The 15,913-nt window shown below is 43.8% G+C and overlaps 1 protein-coding gene across 1 annotated transcript in view; it reads right to left on the bottom strand.

Annotated features, from left to right (window-relative positions):
• Window positions 1–956: 956 nt before the first annotated feature.
• gabra2a (gamma-aminobutyric acid type A receptor subunit alpha2a) overlaps window positions 957–15,913 on the bottom strand; it is a 555,326-nt gene continuing 540,369 nt past the window's right edge. The window contains exon 10 of the mRNA XM_070863123.1: window positions 957–1,268. Within this exon, the coding sequence (XP_070719224.1) occupies window positions 957–1,268 (312 nt within the window). The remainder of the gene's footprint in view (window positions 1,269–15,913) is intronic.

Here is a 15,913-nt window from a genome sequence, read left to right as displayed (position 1 = left end):
TTTTCTGCGCATTGTATGATGCCATTGTTGGGTTAGTCACAAAATGTTCTCTGTGACCTCAGCACCAGTATCATCATGCAAATCCCCAAATCACATGCGTCATACTTAACATTAAAACCAAAATGGCAACACAAAAGAAATGTGGAAGAAATACAATAAAGTAAACTTTAAAGTTGTGTTAGGAGATTTTTTTTTTGAGAAATTTAGTTCTTGTGTTTGTTTAAACATCTCTCGCAATATATAAGAAACATTTTTTTTTACAAGTAAAAGTTTTGCACTGGAACTGATGTAAATTGTGTACTAGACTGAGGAAATTAAAAATCACTAAGTACTACTTTTAACCATCAACACTTTCATATAACATGTGGTCTTACAATAAAAAAATGACAGGAGTGTAACCTAATTTAATTCAACCAATAAGTGCTAACATATGAACTCCTTTGATTTTAAGTATCTGCAATGCAAAATCTTGTAAACAGTTGTGTGGCACAAATCATTTGAACATATGAACCCAAGCTTTCACCATCACACTTTGTGAAAGTAAATTTCAACTTTACCCTCTGGGTGGTAACCTAGAATCCACCTGATTTGCATTCCATTGATTTCAATGGAACAAAAATCAGCAGAGTCTACAACGGGTAAGTGGTTCACTCCACCAGGTTACCACCCAAGTGGTCAAATTGAAAATTACTCCCCCCGCCTCCCCCATGTCTCTTGTTGATACTAATCCATTTAGCGTCCAATATCTTGTTTCAATTGTCCTTTCATTAATTCCGCAGCTTGAATCATTTTCTAAATCAACTTGTGGATTGTGTGGACTTTGCAATTCTTCTGTATGTGAATCATGACAAAATAAAGGCTTATTTCTCAAAACATGCCAAAGTACATAGATTAGCAATTACCGGTTGTATTTGGTATCATCACCCTTTTCCACATGCCTTAAAATGCATCAATGATTATTTTGCGGCATCATCCCTCATCCCTTTAATTACAGGCTCTCTGTTTAAATATGTTGCCCAGTACACTAAATTGAAACTTCCAAATAAAACAGGGAACATTATCCTGGACATTCTGTCGATTTTGCTTACGCTGTTAAATGTTTTCTTGGCCTCCTGTGGTTTGGTCTCTGGTTTGGCCTCTTTTGGCTCTGCAGTTGCACTCTTTGCAATTGTTGGTAGTACTGAGTCCTTGGTGATATTAGGTGCATAATTGGCAACTGCCACTGCATAAGCATTATTTTTCTTCATGATAGAAGCCTTTTCTTTTTTCTGTGAAAGTAAATGAAAGCTTTTCATTGATTTATTCATTTTTTGTTGTAAAATCATCGAATCATACCACACAGGAGGCTATTCAGCCCAGCGTACCAGTGCCAGCTCTTTGAAAGAGCTATCCAATTCGTCCTATTCCCCTGCTCTTCCTCCATAGCCCTGCAAACTTTTCCCCTTCACGTATTTATCCAATTTCCATTTGAAAGTTATTATTGAATCTGCTTCCACCACCCTTTAAGGCGTGCATTCCAGATTATAACAATTTTCTGCATAAAATAAATTCTCCTCATATTGCCTCTGTTTCTTTTTGCCAATTACCTTCTTCATTACAATAAGCTTGATCAAGGAAAGGCAATGCTGGGATCTTCTGGCTACTTTACTGATGGGAAAGTCTAAATTGAAAATTAAATTAAAATGTTAACAATATCAAAATACATTAATAAATCTAGGGATTTAATTAATGTTGGTACAAAGTTTGGCAAATGTTCTATGATCAACAGGGCTGTCAATAACCTGTTACATCCTTCATTAATTTGGGATTATTTGCATCAGTAATTTAAAGAGATTTAAATTTCAAGGAAGCTGAGAACTCAATGTGAAAATAATTGCTACATTATCCAAGGTAGAAATATAAATCATTAGAACATAAGAATTAGGAGCAGGAGTAATCCCCTCAAGTTTGCTCCGCAATATAATAAGATCATGACTGATCTTCGACCTCAATTCCACTTTCCCGTCTGTTCCCCATATCCCTTGATTCCCCTTACATCCAAAAAAAATGATCCGGCTCAGCCTTGAGTATACTCAATGATTCAGCATTCACAGCCTTTTGGGGCAGAGAATTCCAAAGATTCACAAACCTTTGAGTGAAGAAATTCCTCCTCGTCTCAGTCTTAAAAGGCCGACCCCTTATCCTGAGACTATGCTCCTAGTTCTAGACACTCCAACCAGGGGAAACAACTTCTCAGCATCTAACATGTCAATCCCCTTCAGAATCTTGTATGTTTCAATGAGATCATCTCTCATTCTTCTAAACTCCAGAGAATATAGACCCAATCTACTTAATTTCTTCTCATCGGGCAACCTTCTCATCCCAGGAATCAATCGTTTAAGGTAAGTCCAGATTGAACCTCCCTTATCTGGAACCCTCATTCTGGATTAGGGATTTTTCTGGATGAGGGGTGGTCACATTAAATTGGATGGTACAGGTACTGAGCAAGGTGATATCGGGACTGGCTGGCTTGGGGCTGGAAATGCGGCAGAGAGATCATGGGGGGGTCGGGGGGTGGTGGATCGCGGGGTCAGGCCAGTGGTTGCGGGAGTCGGCAGCGAGGAAGGACTTCAATTTGTTCATGCGCATGCGCTGCTCGGTGGCCTGGAATGGTTCCGGATGAGGGGTGGTTCCGGATAAGGGAGTTCTGGATAAGGGAGTAACCTGTACATGCTTCCTCGGATAAGGAGACCAAAACTGTGCACAGTACTCCACTATCTTTTCTATAAAGATATAAATATAACAATCATTTATTTAAGCATTCACAATCACATGATTCAAGAAATTATAGCCAAGAAATCCCGACCTCCCCGGGTCCGTGCTGAATATGTGAAGGCATCGCAAAAGCTGGTTTTCAGCACACAATGCGCATACGCTGAAAACCGGCTTTTCCAATCTGTCAAGCTCTGGCTTGACAGATCCTCCATATCCCCACAGCCAGGACATTCACATGGGCAAGATTGCGGTATTTACCCATATCTTGCCCAGCGAATGTCCTGAAAACTCTTGTGCCTAGTAAAAGCAGGCGCATAGCCTATTTTTACCAGCCTAAGAGTTTTAAAACATACAAAAACATAGTAAAATAAAATTAAAAAAACATATTTTAATGTTAAAAACCCTGCCCATTAAGGGAGTTTATTTTAAACCATAATTAAAAAACTTTAAAAAAAATCAGAATAATATATTTTTTCTAAGATATTTATTAATTTTAATTTAAATTAATCTTGAATATGTGATATATTTTTTCTATTTTTTATTTGCCTTTCGGTATTTGGGGGGTGTTTCTCAATCACAATAATGAGAACTCCTACTGACAGAGTTCCCATTATTATGAATGAGAAAATACTGTACCTGGATTGGCTGCCCAGTGCCATGTGACTCCAGCTGTAGCATACAGACGTCCTGACATGCACGGGCTCCGATGCACAGTGAGAGGAAGCCTCAGGACCAGGATCGCTGGTGGGCACAGCAGTAACAGGTAGGTGCGCATCTTTTTTTAACATTTCCTGTCAAATGCCTGCGGGAAGCAGAGGAGCGGGATTTCGAGGCCAGTAATGCAAAGTACATAAGACATCAGCTTTGTAATGAAACAAGAATGTCCAAACCATCCACTCTCGGAAAGAGTTAAGTAATATATCACATGTGCCAGGAAGTTTCACAGGTGTTCTCCAGTGTGAGATTGGCGGAACCCCAAGATTAATAGCCCAAAGAGCTAAAATGGCCATTCATGCACTAACTCCATCCCTCTCTCCAACTTCTGTTTGAGGGTGAACCAGACTGTTTATAACCTTGGTGTCATATTTGACCCTGAAATGAGCTTTCAACCACATATCCGCAGCATAACTAAGAACGCCTATTTCCACCTCTGTAACATCGTCCGTCTCCGCCCTTGTCTCAGTTCATCCGCTGCTGAAGCCATCATCCATGCCTTTGTTACCTCTAGAATGGACTATTCCAAAGCACTCCTGGCTGACTTCCCACATTCCATCCTACATAAATTAGAGGTGATCCAAAACTCGGCTGTCCATGTCCTGACTTGCACCAAGTCCCGTTCATCCTTCACCACTGTGCTCGTTGACCTACACTGGCTTCCGGTTAAGCAATGCCTTGATTTCAAAATTTTCATCTTTATTTTCAAATCCCTCCATGGCCTCGCCTCTCCCTATCTCTGTAATCTCCTCCAGCCCATTAAACCCCCAAGATGTCTGCGCTTCTCTAATTCTGCCCTCTTGAACATCCCTGATTTTAATCGCTCAACCAATGGTGACCATGCCTTCTGTTGCCTCGGCCCCAAGCTCTGGAACTCCATGCCTAAACCTCTCTTTCCTCCTTCAAGACACTCCTTAAAACATATCTCTTTCACCTGCGCTAATTTCTATCTATGCGGCTCAGTGTCAAATATTTAGCTCATAATAGTCCTATGAAGCGCCTTGGGATGTTTCACTATGTTAAAGGCGCTATATAAATACAAGTTGGTGTTGTTGTTTATCTGCAGGTTCCACTATTATGGCAGAAAATCAGTAGAATCCTGGGAAACTCAGGACTATTGCCGAGATGTAGAGTCATAGTTCAGGCATTAATAAAGCACTGCACAATATCTGATGCAACATATATCATTTCTGGAGCATCAAATATAAATACACATTAAAAATGATTTAATATAACTGCTTTGTCTGACGCCACATTAGTGAGAGGTTGCATGCATCCATATTTTAAAACCTCACTCAGTTTCATGTAAAAAGGGAATTAAGATTTTAAAATTAGTATTGTCTCATTATTTGTTAATATTAAATATCTTGGACTGCCCTCTCCAAGATTATTTTGCCATTATAATCAATTCCTGAAAACGATGCTCTACACCTCAGTAGGAAAGTGCTTGCTGTTTACAAAAATATTTATTAAACTCTCATATCATTACAGGTTTTCGTATTCCAAGAGTATCTTTATACTTTACAGTTCCAGTTTCAAATTGAGGGTATACTCCTAGCTCTGCATTGTTGTCTGGGCAGGAAAATGTAACTCTGTGCAACTGTATCTGAATGGTGTAAAGTTTAAATGTTAACCAAGGCCAGATGGAATAGCCAACTCTTTCCTAAAATTAAAAATGATTCAATGATGTTCAAAAAGTTTGACTGTGCACTTTTATCTGTATGAATTTTGTGCTCTTCAAGGTGAAGGATGTTAGTTCTGGGTTGTTTCACCCAGTGTCAGCATCAAGCCCTTACAAGTCATATGAAGAATGGTTGGATAGAGAGTAAAATATCAATAATGTGCCTCAGCCCAATACAAGGGCTTACATGCTAAACTGTGACACTCCCAATTTCCAACACTAGGGGGAAATTGTCCCTTTGCATAGTGCCAGTTAGCACTGCCAGCAATAACAGTGCGCTAATGAATTAACACACGGGCGCGGCAACCACATTGAACCGTGCGGATTTGCCTCCGGAACTCCGCTGGTGAAAAATAGTTTGCCCCGCACCCCGTGATTAGCACACACATGCCTTGATGCGATGACATCTTGCCTTGCGCGCCGACCCCTTATCACCCTGCGCCGACCGCCTTGTGCCCCTCGGGGAAATTGCCCTGCGGGAGGTGAGGTCGGTGTGCAGCAATTCTACCGACAGCTGCTCGGTGCGAGAAGCTGTGGTGGCTGTGGCGTCTGGCCGCCTTAAAGGGGAGGTGATAGTGCAGCGGCCGCCATATTTTTTCTGTCGGCCGATTTTACAGTCGGTCCAACAATGGCGACCGCTGCCAACATGCAGCCGACTACCCTGCTTAGACGGCAGGCCGCTGGCCCGGCCGAGTGGGTGCCATTAAAGAGGCTGCAGAGTTCGCAGTGGCTGTCCCCTTTAAAAGGGGAGTGACATTGTGAGGCGTCGGCGTGACGTCATCAGTGGCGTGCTAATGTGCTGAGTGTCGCAGTGAACTTCGCGGCCCGCAAGTGCCACGCGGCCGCTCCTTTAGCGCAACAACAGTTTTTTTTGATCAATGAGCCCAAGTCCGCTTCGGCAATAAAGAAAGTACCTAATTCAAATTGTGCGCTACAAACCCAGCATGGGGCAAATTCGACCCGTAGGTAGCCTATTGCTTCATTGGATCTGATTACTAATTGTTAACAAATTAATGAAGTCAATGGAAATGAAAATCTGGAGAGATACAAAACAGGTGGCTGATCCGATATTACTCATTTTGCACTACAGCCCCATAGAGCTTTTAATCTTGCATGATTTTAAGTTCTAATCCACAGCAAAGGGTAGGAGGGCACCAAGAAGAAGGTGCACACCTTCACATTTTTAGAAATTGCTATTTTATGTTTTCTTTTTCGGTAACAGAGAACTCATTTTATTTGGTGGGGCTAATATTTTCTTTTTAAAATTCTGGGGTCGAAATTCAGTTATGCCCCACTTGGGGGCAGTAACCGAAGCGAGGCAGGACTTCCTGAGCCTGACCCGGAAGTCCCGCCCTCGCCGCAAAATTCCGGTTACCGACCGTACTTCCTTTTGGGGTGGAATTGGATGCGCTACCTGGGCACATTGCGTAGCGCCAACGCATTTCAACACAGTTCCCCTTCCGTTAAAGGAGAGGGATGCTGCAAACTCTGCATGCCCTTTGAAGGCCTCCACTGAGCCATAAGAGTTGCCATGGCTGCAGCCCGGTACTGAGACCAAGCATGAGCTGCACGATCGTGGCCTGGATGCTGCGAAAGGAGCGGCGAACGGCCCGACTGGTAAGGGGGGAAAAAATAAAAGATTGCAGCACAGTTTACCCCCCCTTTAAGATTTACCCTGTGATGGGTGACTGGCACGGTTTGTGACCCATCGCTCACGGCGGCCTCACGGAGTGCTGGCCAATTTCCGCCGTGGGGTCAATAGGGGTCACCGTGGAGGTGCTAACGGGAGGTGCAGAACAGGGGAATTTCAGCCTCTCTATTTTTGGTATCTACTCTGTAATAACACTGTTTTCATGTATATATCTGTTATGTATCTGGACTTGTATATACACTGTACAGCCACAAGAGGGCTCATTTCCCGGAATCCCAAGGGATCTCATAATCCCTTGGGAGCACAGGTATTTAAGAGTGCTTCACAGATTGGAGAGGCACTCTGGAGATCTGCAATAAAAGACTAGGGTCACACATTACTTTGAGCTCACAGTGTTCAGTCTGACTCTTTCTCCATACACCACAATATCCACCAATGCTTGACCAATAGTTTACTTCATTTATTTGGGGTGGGATCAAGGGTACAGTTTTTAGCAGAAGATTGAGCCAAAGACTAAGGTTCAGAAATGCCTCCTCTAACTATCCAATGCTTTCTGTATCAGATTAGTGCCTTCTGCGTGATAAGATTAAGAAACTTTGGGGCTGAAATTGCCTTGATAACGCCGCCCATTAACGCCGGCGATGACCGCCAAACGGGCGGCAAAGGCCTATCGTCGGCGTCAAGCGGCGTCCACGCCTCTGTCAAAATTGAGTTGGTCTTTGGTGGAGGCGCTGAGAGGTAACGCTGTGCCCTCCAACGCCACTCACATGGAGATGTCGTCCAGCGTGCCGTGTCGCGATATTGCATTTTTGCATTTCTACAGTGGCCTTACCAGCAGGCGTTTGTACAGCCCGCAAATAATGGTGTGAACATAGCGGATCTCGGGCAAAATCACACAGAGATCAAGGTAAGATTTTTTCTTTATTTATTTCAACATTTATTTATTAATTGTACCAGTGGGAAAGTGTATGAGTGGGTCGGAGAAGTTTTTTAGTTTTTCTTTCTTCCCATTTTTCCAGCTCAAATGCTGGCAGCCTTCTGTCGCAAAATTGAATAGGCCTCCTGAGCTCCCAGCCCGCTGGCGCCCGAAGATGAGTGTGCAACGCCACTTTTAGCGCTGCTCTCTCATCTTTGGGCGTAAAACTGAATTTGGCAGTTTGAGGCTGCACCTACGCCTGCCGTTAAAATCAGCACTCAGGCAGTGACACCGCCTCAAAAACAGTGCTACAGCAACTTATAATTGAGTGGAGAAATTTGATTAGGCATTTGGCCTCATCGTTCCATGAATTTAGTAGTTCTTAATTACAATCCGCAGTATTTTTATACATCTATCAACTGTTTAGAATAGATTAAGAATAAAGGGGTAGAAATTGGTCTGGCCGGTAGCATGAAAAGGATGATAGCGAATCAGCAACCTGTTAAATACACTGCACAATTTTGTTAATGGAAAAGAAAATCGAGCGAGGTGTAAAATTGGCTGCCAATTCGCTATTGCCCACTTTGAGCTATTGCTCAAGACCGATATATACCCCAAACTCTCTAATAGCACATTTTGAACTTCTGACTTGCGTAGACTCCATTTACTTCCAAAACTAGAATACTGTTGTCTCGAACATTCTGGCCACAAAATCACAGAAGTTTGCGGCACAGAAGGAGACCATTCAGCCCACTGTGTCTGTCCCAGCCGAAAAAGAGCTATCCAGCCTAATCCCACTTTCCAGCTCTTGGGTCTTGTAGGTTACGGCACTTCAAATGCATATCCAAGTACTTTTTAAATGTGATGAGTGTTTCTGCCTCTACCACTCTTTCGGACAGTGAGTGCCAGACCCCCACCACTCTCTTGGTAAAAAACATTTCTCCTCAACTCCCCTCTAATCCTTCTACCAATTACTTTAAATCAATGCTCCCTGGTTATTGACTTCTCTGTTAGGTCTTTCCTATCCACCCAATAAAGGCCCTTCATAATTTTATACAACTCAATTAAATCTATTCCAAAGAAAACAACCCTAGGATATCCAATCTTTCCTCATCGCTACAATTCTCCAGTCCTGGCAACATCCTCATAAATCTCCTCAGCAATCACATCTTTCCTCCAATGTGGTGACCAGACTGTATGCAGTAAATAGGAACATTGTAACAGGAGTAGGCCATTTAGCTCCTCGAGCCTGTTTCGCCATTCAATGAGATCATAGGATATACGGCACGGAAACAGACCATTCGGTCCAACCAGTCCATGCCGGCGTTTATGATCCACTTGAGTTTCATCCCTTCTTTCCTCATCTAAATCTATCAGCATAACCCTCAATTCCCTTCTCCCTCATATGCTTGTCTAGCTTCCCCTTAAATGCATCTATATTATTCACTTCAACCATTCCCTGTGGTAGCGAGATCCACATTCTCACCACTCTTTGGGTAAATAAGTTTCTTCTGAATTTGCGATTGGATTTCTTGGTGACAATCTTATATTGATCGTCTCTAGCTATGCTCTTCCCCACGTGGAAACATTCTCTCTCTATCCACTCGATCAAAACCTTTCATAATTTTAAGGATCCCTCAGCCTTCTTTTTTCAAGAGAAAAGAGACCCAGCCTATTCATTCTTTCCTGATTAGTATTTTCTCGCCTTTCTGGTATCATCTTTGTAAATCTTCTCTGCACCCACTCCAGTGTCTCTACGGGCTAGATTTTTCATTATTTTGACATGCATAACGCCCACTTAACGTCCATTTTAACGTTGAAATGAGGTGTAATGCCCATATATTGCCCATTTAGCCACAAAATGGAAACTGACGCCCATTTTTCGGACACTTATCGCAAGCGTTACTTTCGGCTTGTACGTAACGCTGGGAAAAAATAATAACGCCTGCTCATTTTTATTTGGCGGAATCATCTGAATGGGCGAAACCAACACCCATAATATCGGCCAGCATTACTTTTGGCATATAATAAACACCGAGATTCAATAATACCGACTGCCCACTTTTTTTTGTCGTAAAGATCAAATTTGCCGAAACTAACACCCAGTAAATCGCCCAGCGTCACTTTCACCACCTCGCACACATCCCGCCCATAATATATCTCGCCCAAAACACTACTCTGAAAAAGTGGAACTGTTCTGAACTAATCACAGTGGTGTGGGCGCCATTTTTCAAATTGAAGGTCGCTTCATTGAAAAGGCTGTTTCAACTTCGGGGGAGCTTGGATTGACTCTGGGGCTCTTCTCAGGTGAAGTGACCATCTGAACAGACATCTTTCAGACTGTGTATGACTGGGTTTACTGTAGGTGTCTTTTAGTGTTGAAATTTAATGCTTGTGAACAATCGGCATTATACTTTTATTGGAATGGGCCAGCCATTTCTCAGCCTGTATCGATTACTACGCAGATGCTGCAGAGTGCAAATGGCACAACGTCTAATGCACAGCATTATGTGCCCAATCTAAGACATGCCAGACTGAGGAGGAGGTCCAGACCATACACACCCCGCACTTACAGGGAGAAGAGGTCTTACCTCGACGTATCCAAGAACACCTGCCTTCGGAGACTGCGCTTCCACAAAGTGGTGATCACTGAAATATGCCAACTCATCAGGGCAGATCTGCAGCCTGCTATCACCTTCAGGACATCACTGTCCATCGAGGTCAAGGTCACCGCAGCACTGTCGTTCTACTCCTCCGGTTCCTTTCTGGCCTCCGCGGTCGACATTTCCCCTGTCTCACCATGCCACACATCGCTGCATTAGACAGGTCACGGAGGCCCTGTACGCGTGTAGGAAGGACTTTATCAGCTTCCCCATGACCACGGAGGCTCAGACTGACAGGGCTGGAGCATTCTACTGCATTGCTAAGTTCCTCAAGGTGCAGAGAGCAATACAGTGTACTCACCTCTCCATGCGGATACCTTCTCAGGACCCAGAGGTTTTTCGCAACAGAAAAGGATTTCACTCCCTGAAGATCCAACTAGTTGTCGACCACAACCAGATAATAATGGCAGTGAATGCCAAATGTCTGGGCACCTTCAATGAAGCTCACATCCTGTGTGAGAGCACTGTCTTTGACATGTTTTACAGTCAGCCACAAGGACAATGCTGGATGATTGGTGACAAACGATATGGCCTAGCCACCTGGCTGATGATCCCACCGCGTGATACCCACACCGAGACCGAGAAGCGACAAAACGAGAGCCACAGAGCCACGCGCAATGTGGCCCAGAAAACAATGAGTTTGCTTAAGCAGTGCTTTAGATGCCTGCAGCACTCAGGAGGGGAGCTACAATACAGCCCTGAGCAAGTAGCTCAATTCGTGGTCGTGTCTTCCATGCTGCAAAACCTGGCTATCAGGAGGGGACAAGAATTGCCAGAAGGGACTGATGGTCCACCTCAGGAGAGAGAGGAAGAGGAGGATGAGGGGCTGGACGCTGAGCTAGGGCCAGACAATCAGGCTGATTATGCAACTATGCCCATGCCCCCCTCCAGACCACAGGAAAGGGCCGGTGGTGGCTACATAGCTGCAAGACTCTTACGTCAGGAGCTCATAAATGAGCGATTTGCTTGAAAGAACGTTGCTGTTATTGACAAAGCTGACACACTGCTGTGTGTGTGCAGCTCCAACATCAATGGTGGGCATCACCTTGGTGCCAGTTAAAGTTGAAGTTGATTCAAGTTAAGTTTAATTATACCCTTTCATGTTAAGGAATCACCAATGTGTAACGGTCCAGCTATCTGAGACAATGCGCAACAAGGTTATGTTGAATAAAAAACATTTAATACAACCATTGGTCTAAAATCATAAGTATCACGGGCAAAAACACCCCACCCCCACCCCACTTTTTCGACATCAATCAAATAGTCAACATGTCCAGCAACACAGAACACGAATGCAAACCAGGAGGGTGGCCCTCTCCCCCCATACATTACAACAAATTGCATACACCGAAATGGAGATATAACAAAGCCATCACCTGCGGACATGCACCTCATTTTCCTTCCCCCCTCACCTTCTTCTCCCCAACTCTACCCCTTCCCCTCCTCGTTCCATGCTGCCTGGCCGAGGAGCTCCTTAGGTGATGCCTCATTGGGGGGGGATGAAGGGAGAGCCGCTGCTTGCACGGGTACGGGAGCTGGGGGTACCGAGGTGGGAAAATTCTCGGATGCAGAAGCAGGATCTTGCTCCTGTCTCTCATCTGTCATTGGCACTGGGGGTGTGGAACCTAGGGGTGGAGTGCCGCGCTCTGGGACCATTGGGGTGCCTGTGCCAGCAGTGTTCCTGGCTATCGCCTCCAGGGCCTCCACCATCCGCGAAATGTACTCCGTCATGGTGCCGGAGATGGTGGCCAGCTGTCGGCATATGCCCCCCAATGCATGTAGGATCTGGTCACCTATGTCTACAATTCTCCTGGACAACTGTACCATCTCTCCGCTCTCATCTGGTGCTCGTGGACCAGACCTGCCGCGTCCACGAAACCGCCGCGGGGTCGGCGCCATCCTGGGGACAAATGGGGTGCCCTGTGGCGAGGTGCTTGGGCCCAGTACCTCCAGAGTGGAGGCGGGTATGACCAGAGGAGCACTAGATGGCCTTGGGGTGGAATGCCTTCTGGAGCCTGGCGATGCAGATTCCTCAAAGTCCGCGCTCTCGTCCGTAGAGAACAGATCCAGCGGATTGATGGGCGAGAATCGGACCTCCTCAGCAGCAGATATAGGATTGTCCGCCGAGTCCGGCCCTGCACCCCCACCTTTTGACCTCAGTGGTCTTGCCTGAGGCCGCGCTGCTGGCTGAGCTGCAAAACACAAATGAGGTTATTAGAGGAGAAGAGGGTGCTTGGGTCACAAGGTGAGTCCAGCGCTACACACAGCATATTCATGACAAAAGCACCACCGCCATCAAAATCATCACAGACATCACATTTCATGACCATCAACACATTTGCATTGCAATGATTCCCATGAGCACAGCATTATATATAGGACAATTTTAGAAACCATCTGTCATATTATTGTTCGGATATGAGTGGGTGTGGCATCAATTGACTTTAGATCACGCAATGGTGTATATTTTACTCACGTGACATCACTTCAGGGTCTGCAGCTGCCTGCGTGGCCATTCGGGGGTGCCTCCCCACGAGGCTGAGTACCCGCTCCTCCGTCTCGGTGATGTTGCTGGTGACTGGTGGCCCCCCACCCGTCCACCTCTGCTCGGACCTAATTGTCGAGAGCTTCTTCTGTAAAAGGTAACAGGACGACATGGCATGAGATCATTGCATGATATCATTGCTAGGTACTGTCACAGAGACTGATACAACACATAACCGACAAATGTAATCATGATTATTATGATAATTATCATTCTTTACCTAAAGACATGCACCGTGACCGCAGACTCTGAGTACAACATTCCCGGTAAAAGTGAAAGACCTCACATCTGATGATAGTCACTCATGACTCTTACAAATCAAATTATATAAATATGTAAGTAAATTAATACTTACACTTGCCTCTTCCGAGAACATCCTCGTTCTTTTGCGTCCTCCAATGTGTTCCTCTCCCACCTCACTGCTCTCGCCAGCGTCAGTCTCTACAATGTGCTGTGTTGCCTCCTCCTCTCCCTCCATTATAGGCACCAGATTCGGGAAAATATCTGGCTGGTAACAGCTAATTTTCTTTTGCACAATTTGCTATAAAGCTCGAAACTCTCCCACCTTCACTCCCTCTCAGCTCCCTCTCTTTCTGTCTCCTTTTAAGCGCATGTCATGATGACCCTTGACCTCAAAAATCGTGGGAATCGAGCGTTGCCATACCATTGCTAAGGACGGTGACACTTTACAGCAGAAGATCAGAGAGAGTTGACGCTAATGCCCATTTCATATCGCTCGCGGTAACGCCCAATTTCAAAAATGGAGACTCGGGGCTTTGAGAATGGGCGACAAGCCGGCGATTTGAAATCCCATTTTTACCGCCCACGCTGGAAATAACGCCCATTTTTAGGTGATCTGCACAAAAGTGTCAAATTTAGCCCTATATCTTTTTTATAATATGGTGTCAAGAATTATGCACAGTATTCTAAGTGTGGTCTAACCAAGGTTCGATACAGGTTTAGCATAACTTCCTACTTTTCAATTCTATACCTCTAGAAATAAACCCTAGTGCTTGGTTTGTTTTTTTTAATGGCCTTGCTAACCTGTATGGCAACTTTTAGTGATTTGTACTCCAAAATCCCTTTGTTCCTCTACCTTACCAGGACGCATACCCTCCAAGTAATAAGTGACCTCCCTATTCTTCCTACCAAAATGTAATACCTCACATTTATCCATGTTGAACTTCATTTACCAATTAGATGCCCTTTCTGAAAGTTTATTAATGCCCTCCTGTAATTTGTTGCAGTCCTCCTCAGTATTGACTATCCCCACCAATTTATGGTCATACGCAAACTTAGAAATTGTGTTTTTGATTCCAAAGTCTAAATTGCTGATATAAATTGTGAACAACAGTGGTCACAGCACTGATCCTGTGGAACACCACTACCCACTTTCTGCCATTGTGTATAGCTACCTTTGACCCCTACTCTCCACTTTGTGTCTTGAAGCTAGTTAGCTATCCATTCTGCTACTTGTCCCCTGATTCTCTGATCTTGTTCATCAGTCTGTTATGGGGTACCTTATCGAAGGCCTTTTGAAAATCTAGATAGATTGCATCTACTGCATTACCATTGTCTACTCTCTCTGTTATTCTTCAAAAAATTCAATGAGGTTGGTCAAGCAAGATTTTCCCTTTTGAAATCCATGCTGACTATTCATTATTATATTTTTGGTTTCTAGATGTTCTTCTATTTTCTCCTTTAGCAGGGATTCCATTATTGTTCCTACCACCGATGTTAAGCTGACTGGTCTATAATTCCCTGGACATGTTCTATCCCCCTCCTTAAATATAGCTATTATGTTAGCTATCCACCAGTCATCTGGCACTATGCCTTTTTCTAATGAATTATGAAATATGTACAGTAATCCTCTGCTTTCTCTTCCATAGATTATTTTAAAATGCGTGGATGCAATCCATCTGGACCAGGGGTTTTATCATCTTTGAGTTTGATTAGTTTATTTAATATATCCCTCTTTTTATTTTAAATGCACTTATCTTATTACTAATCTCATCATCCAATGTCATGTGCACCTGTTCTATCTCCCTGCTAAATACTGAAGCAAAATAATTATTTAATATTTCTGCCACCTCTCTATCGTTACCAGTGGTATTATCCTATCTATCCCTTAATGGCCCTATTCCCATTCCAACCTTCCTTTTTTTATTGATGTGCCTGTAAAAGATTTTACTATTTTGTTTTATGTTCCTTGGTAATTTAATTTCATAGTTTGTCTTTGCATTCCTAATTATTTTTTGACCTCTCCTAATCTTTTTGCATTCTCCCTTATCATGCACTCTCCTGCTGTCTAATCATTTAATGTATGCTTCTTTCCTTACCCTTAATTGTGTCAGCTGTGGCTCAGTTGGTAGCACATTCACATCTGAGATAGAAGGTTGTGGGTTCAAGTCCCACTCCAGGAACTTGAGCACATAAATCTAGGCTGACACTCCAGTGCTGTACTGAGTGAGTTTCGCACTGAGGGAGGTGTTGTTTTTCAGATGAGATGTTAAACCGAGGCGCCGTCTGCTCTTTCAGGTGGATGTAACCGAATGGCACTATTTTGAAGAAGAGCAGGCGAATTATTCCTGGAGTCTTGGCCAATATTTATCCCTCAATCGACGTAACAAAAACAAATTATCTGATCATTATCACATTGCTGTTTGTGGGAGCTTGCCATGCGCAAAATGTCAGCCGCATTTCCCAAATTACAACAGTGACTACATTCCAAAAGTACTTCATTGGCTGTAAAGCGCTTTGAGACATCCGCTGGTCATGAAAGGCACTATATAAACGCAAGTGTTTCTTTCATTCAATTATTTCCTTATGGCTTTATTCATCCATGGAGTCTCATTAGTGTTTAGTTTGTTCTTTCCTTTTAGCTGAATGTATTGTTCTTGTATTCTGTTGAACACCATTTTAAATGTTTCCCATTGCTGTTCTACATCGTTTTTTGCCTATATTATTGCCCATTTTATTTTCCCAAGTT

The sequence above is a fragment of the Pristiophorus japonicus genome, chromosome 2 (genome assembly GCF_044704955.1).
Source record: "Pristiophorus japonicus isolate sPriJap1 chromosome 2, sPriJap1.hap1, whole genome shotgun sequence".
NCBI classification, from domain to species: domain Eukaryota; kingdom Metazoa; phylum Chordata; class Chondrichthyes; family Pristiophoridae; genus Pristiophorus; species Pristiophorus japonicus.
The sequence above is the reverse complement of the archived record's forward strand: the minus strand, read 5'-3'. Positions and strand labels throughout refer to the sequence as shown.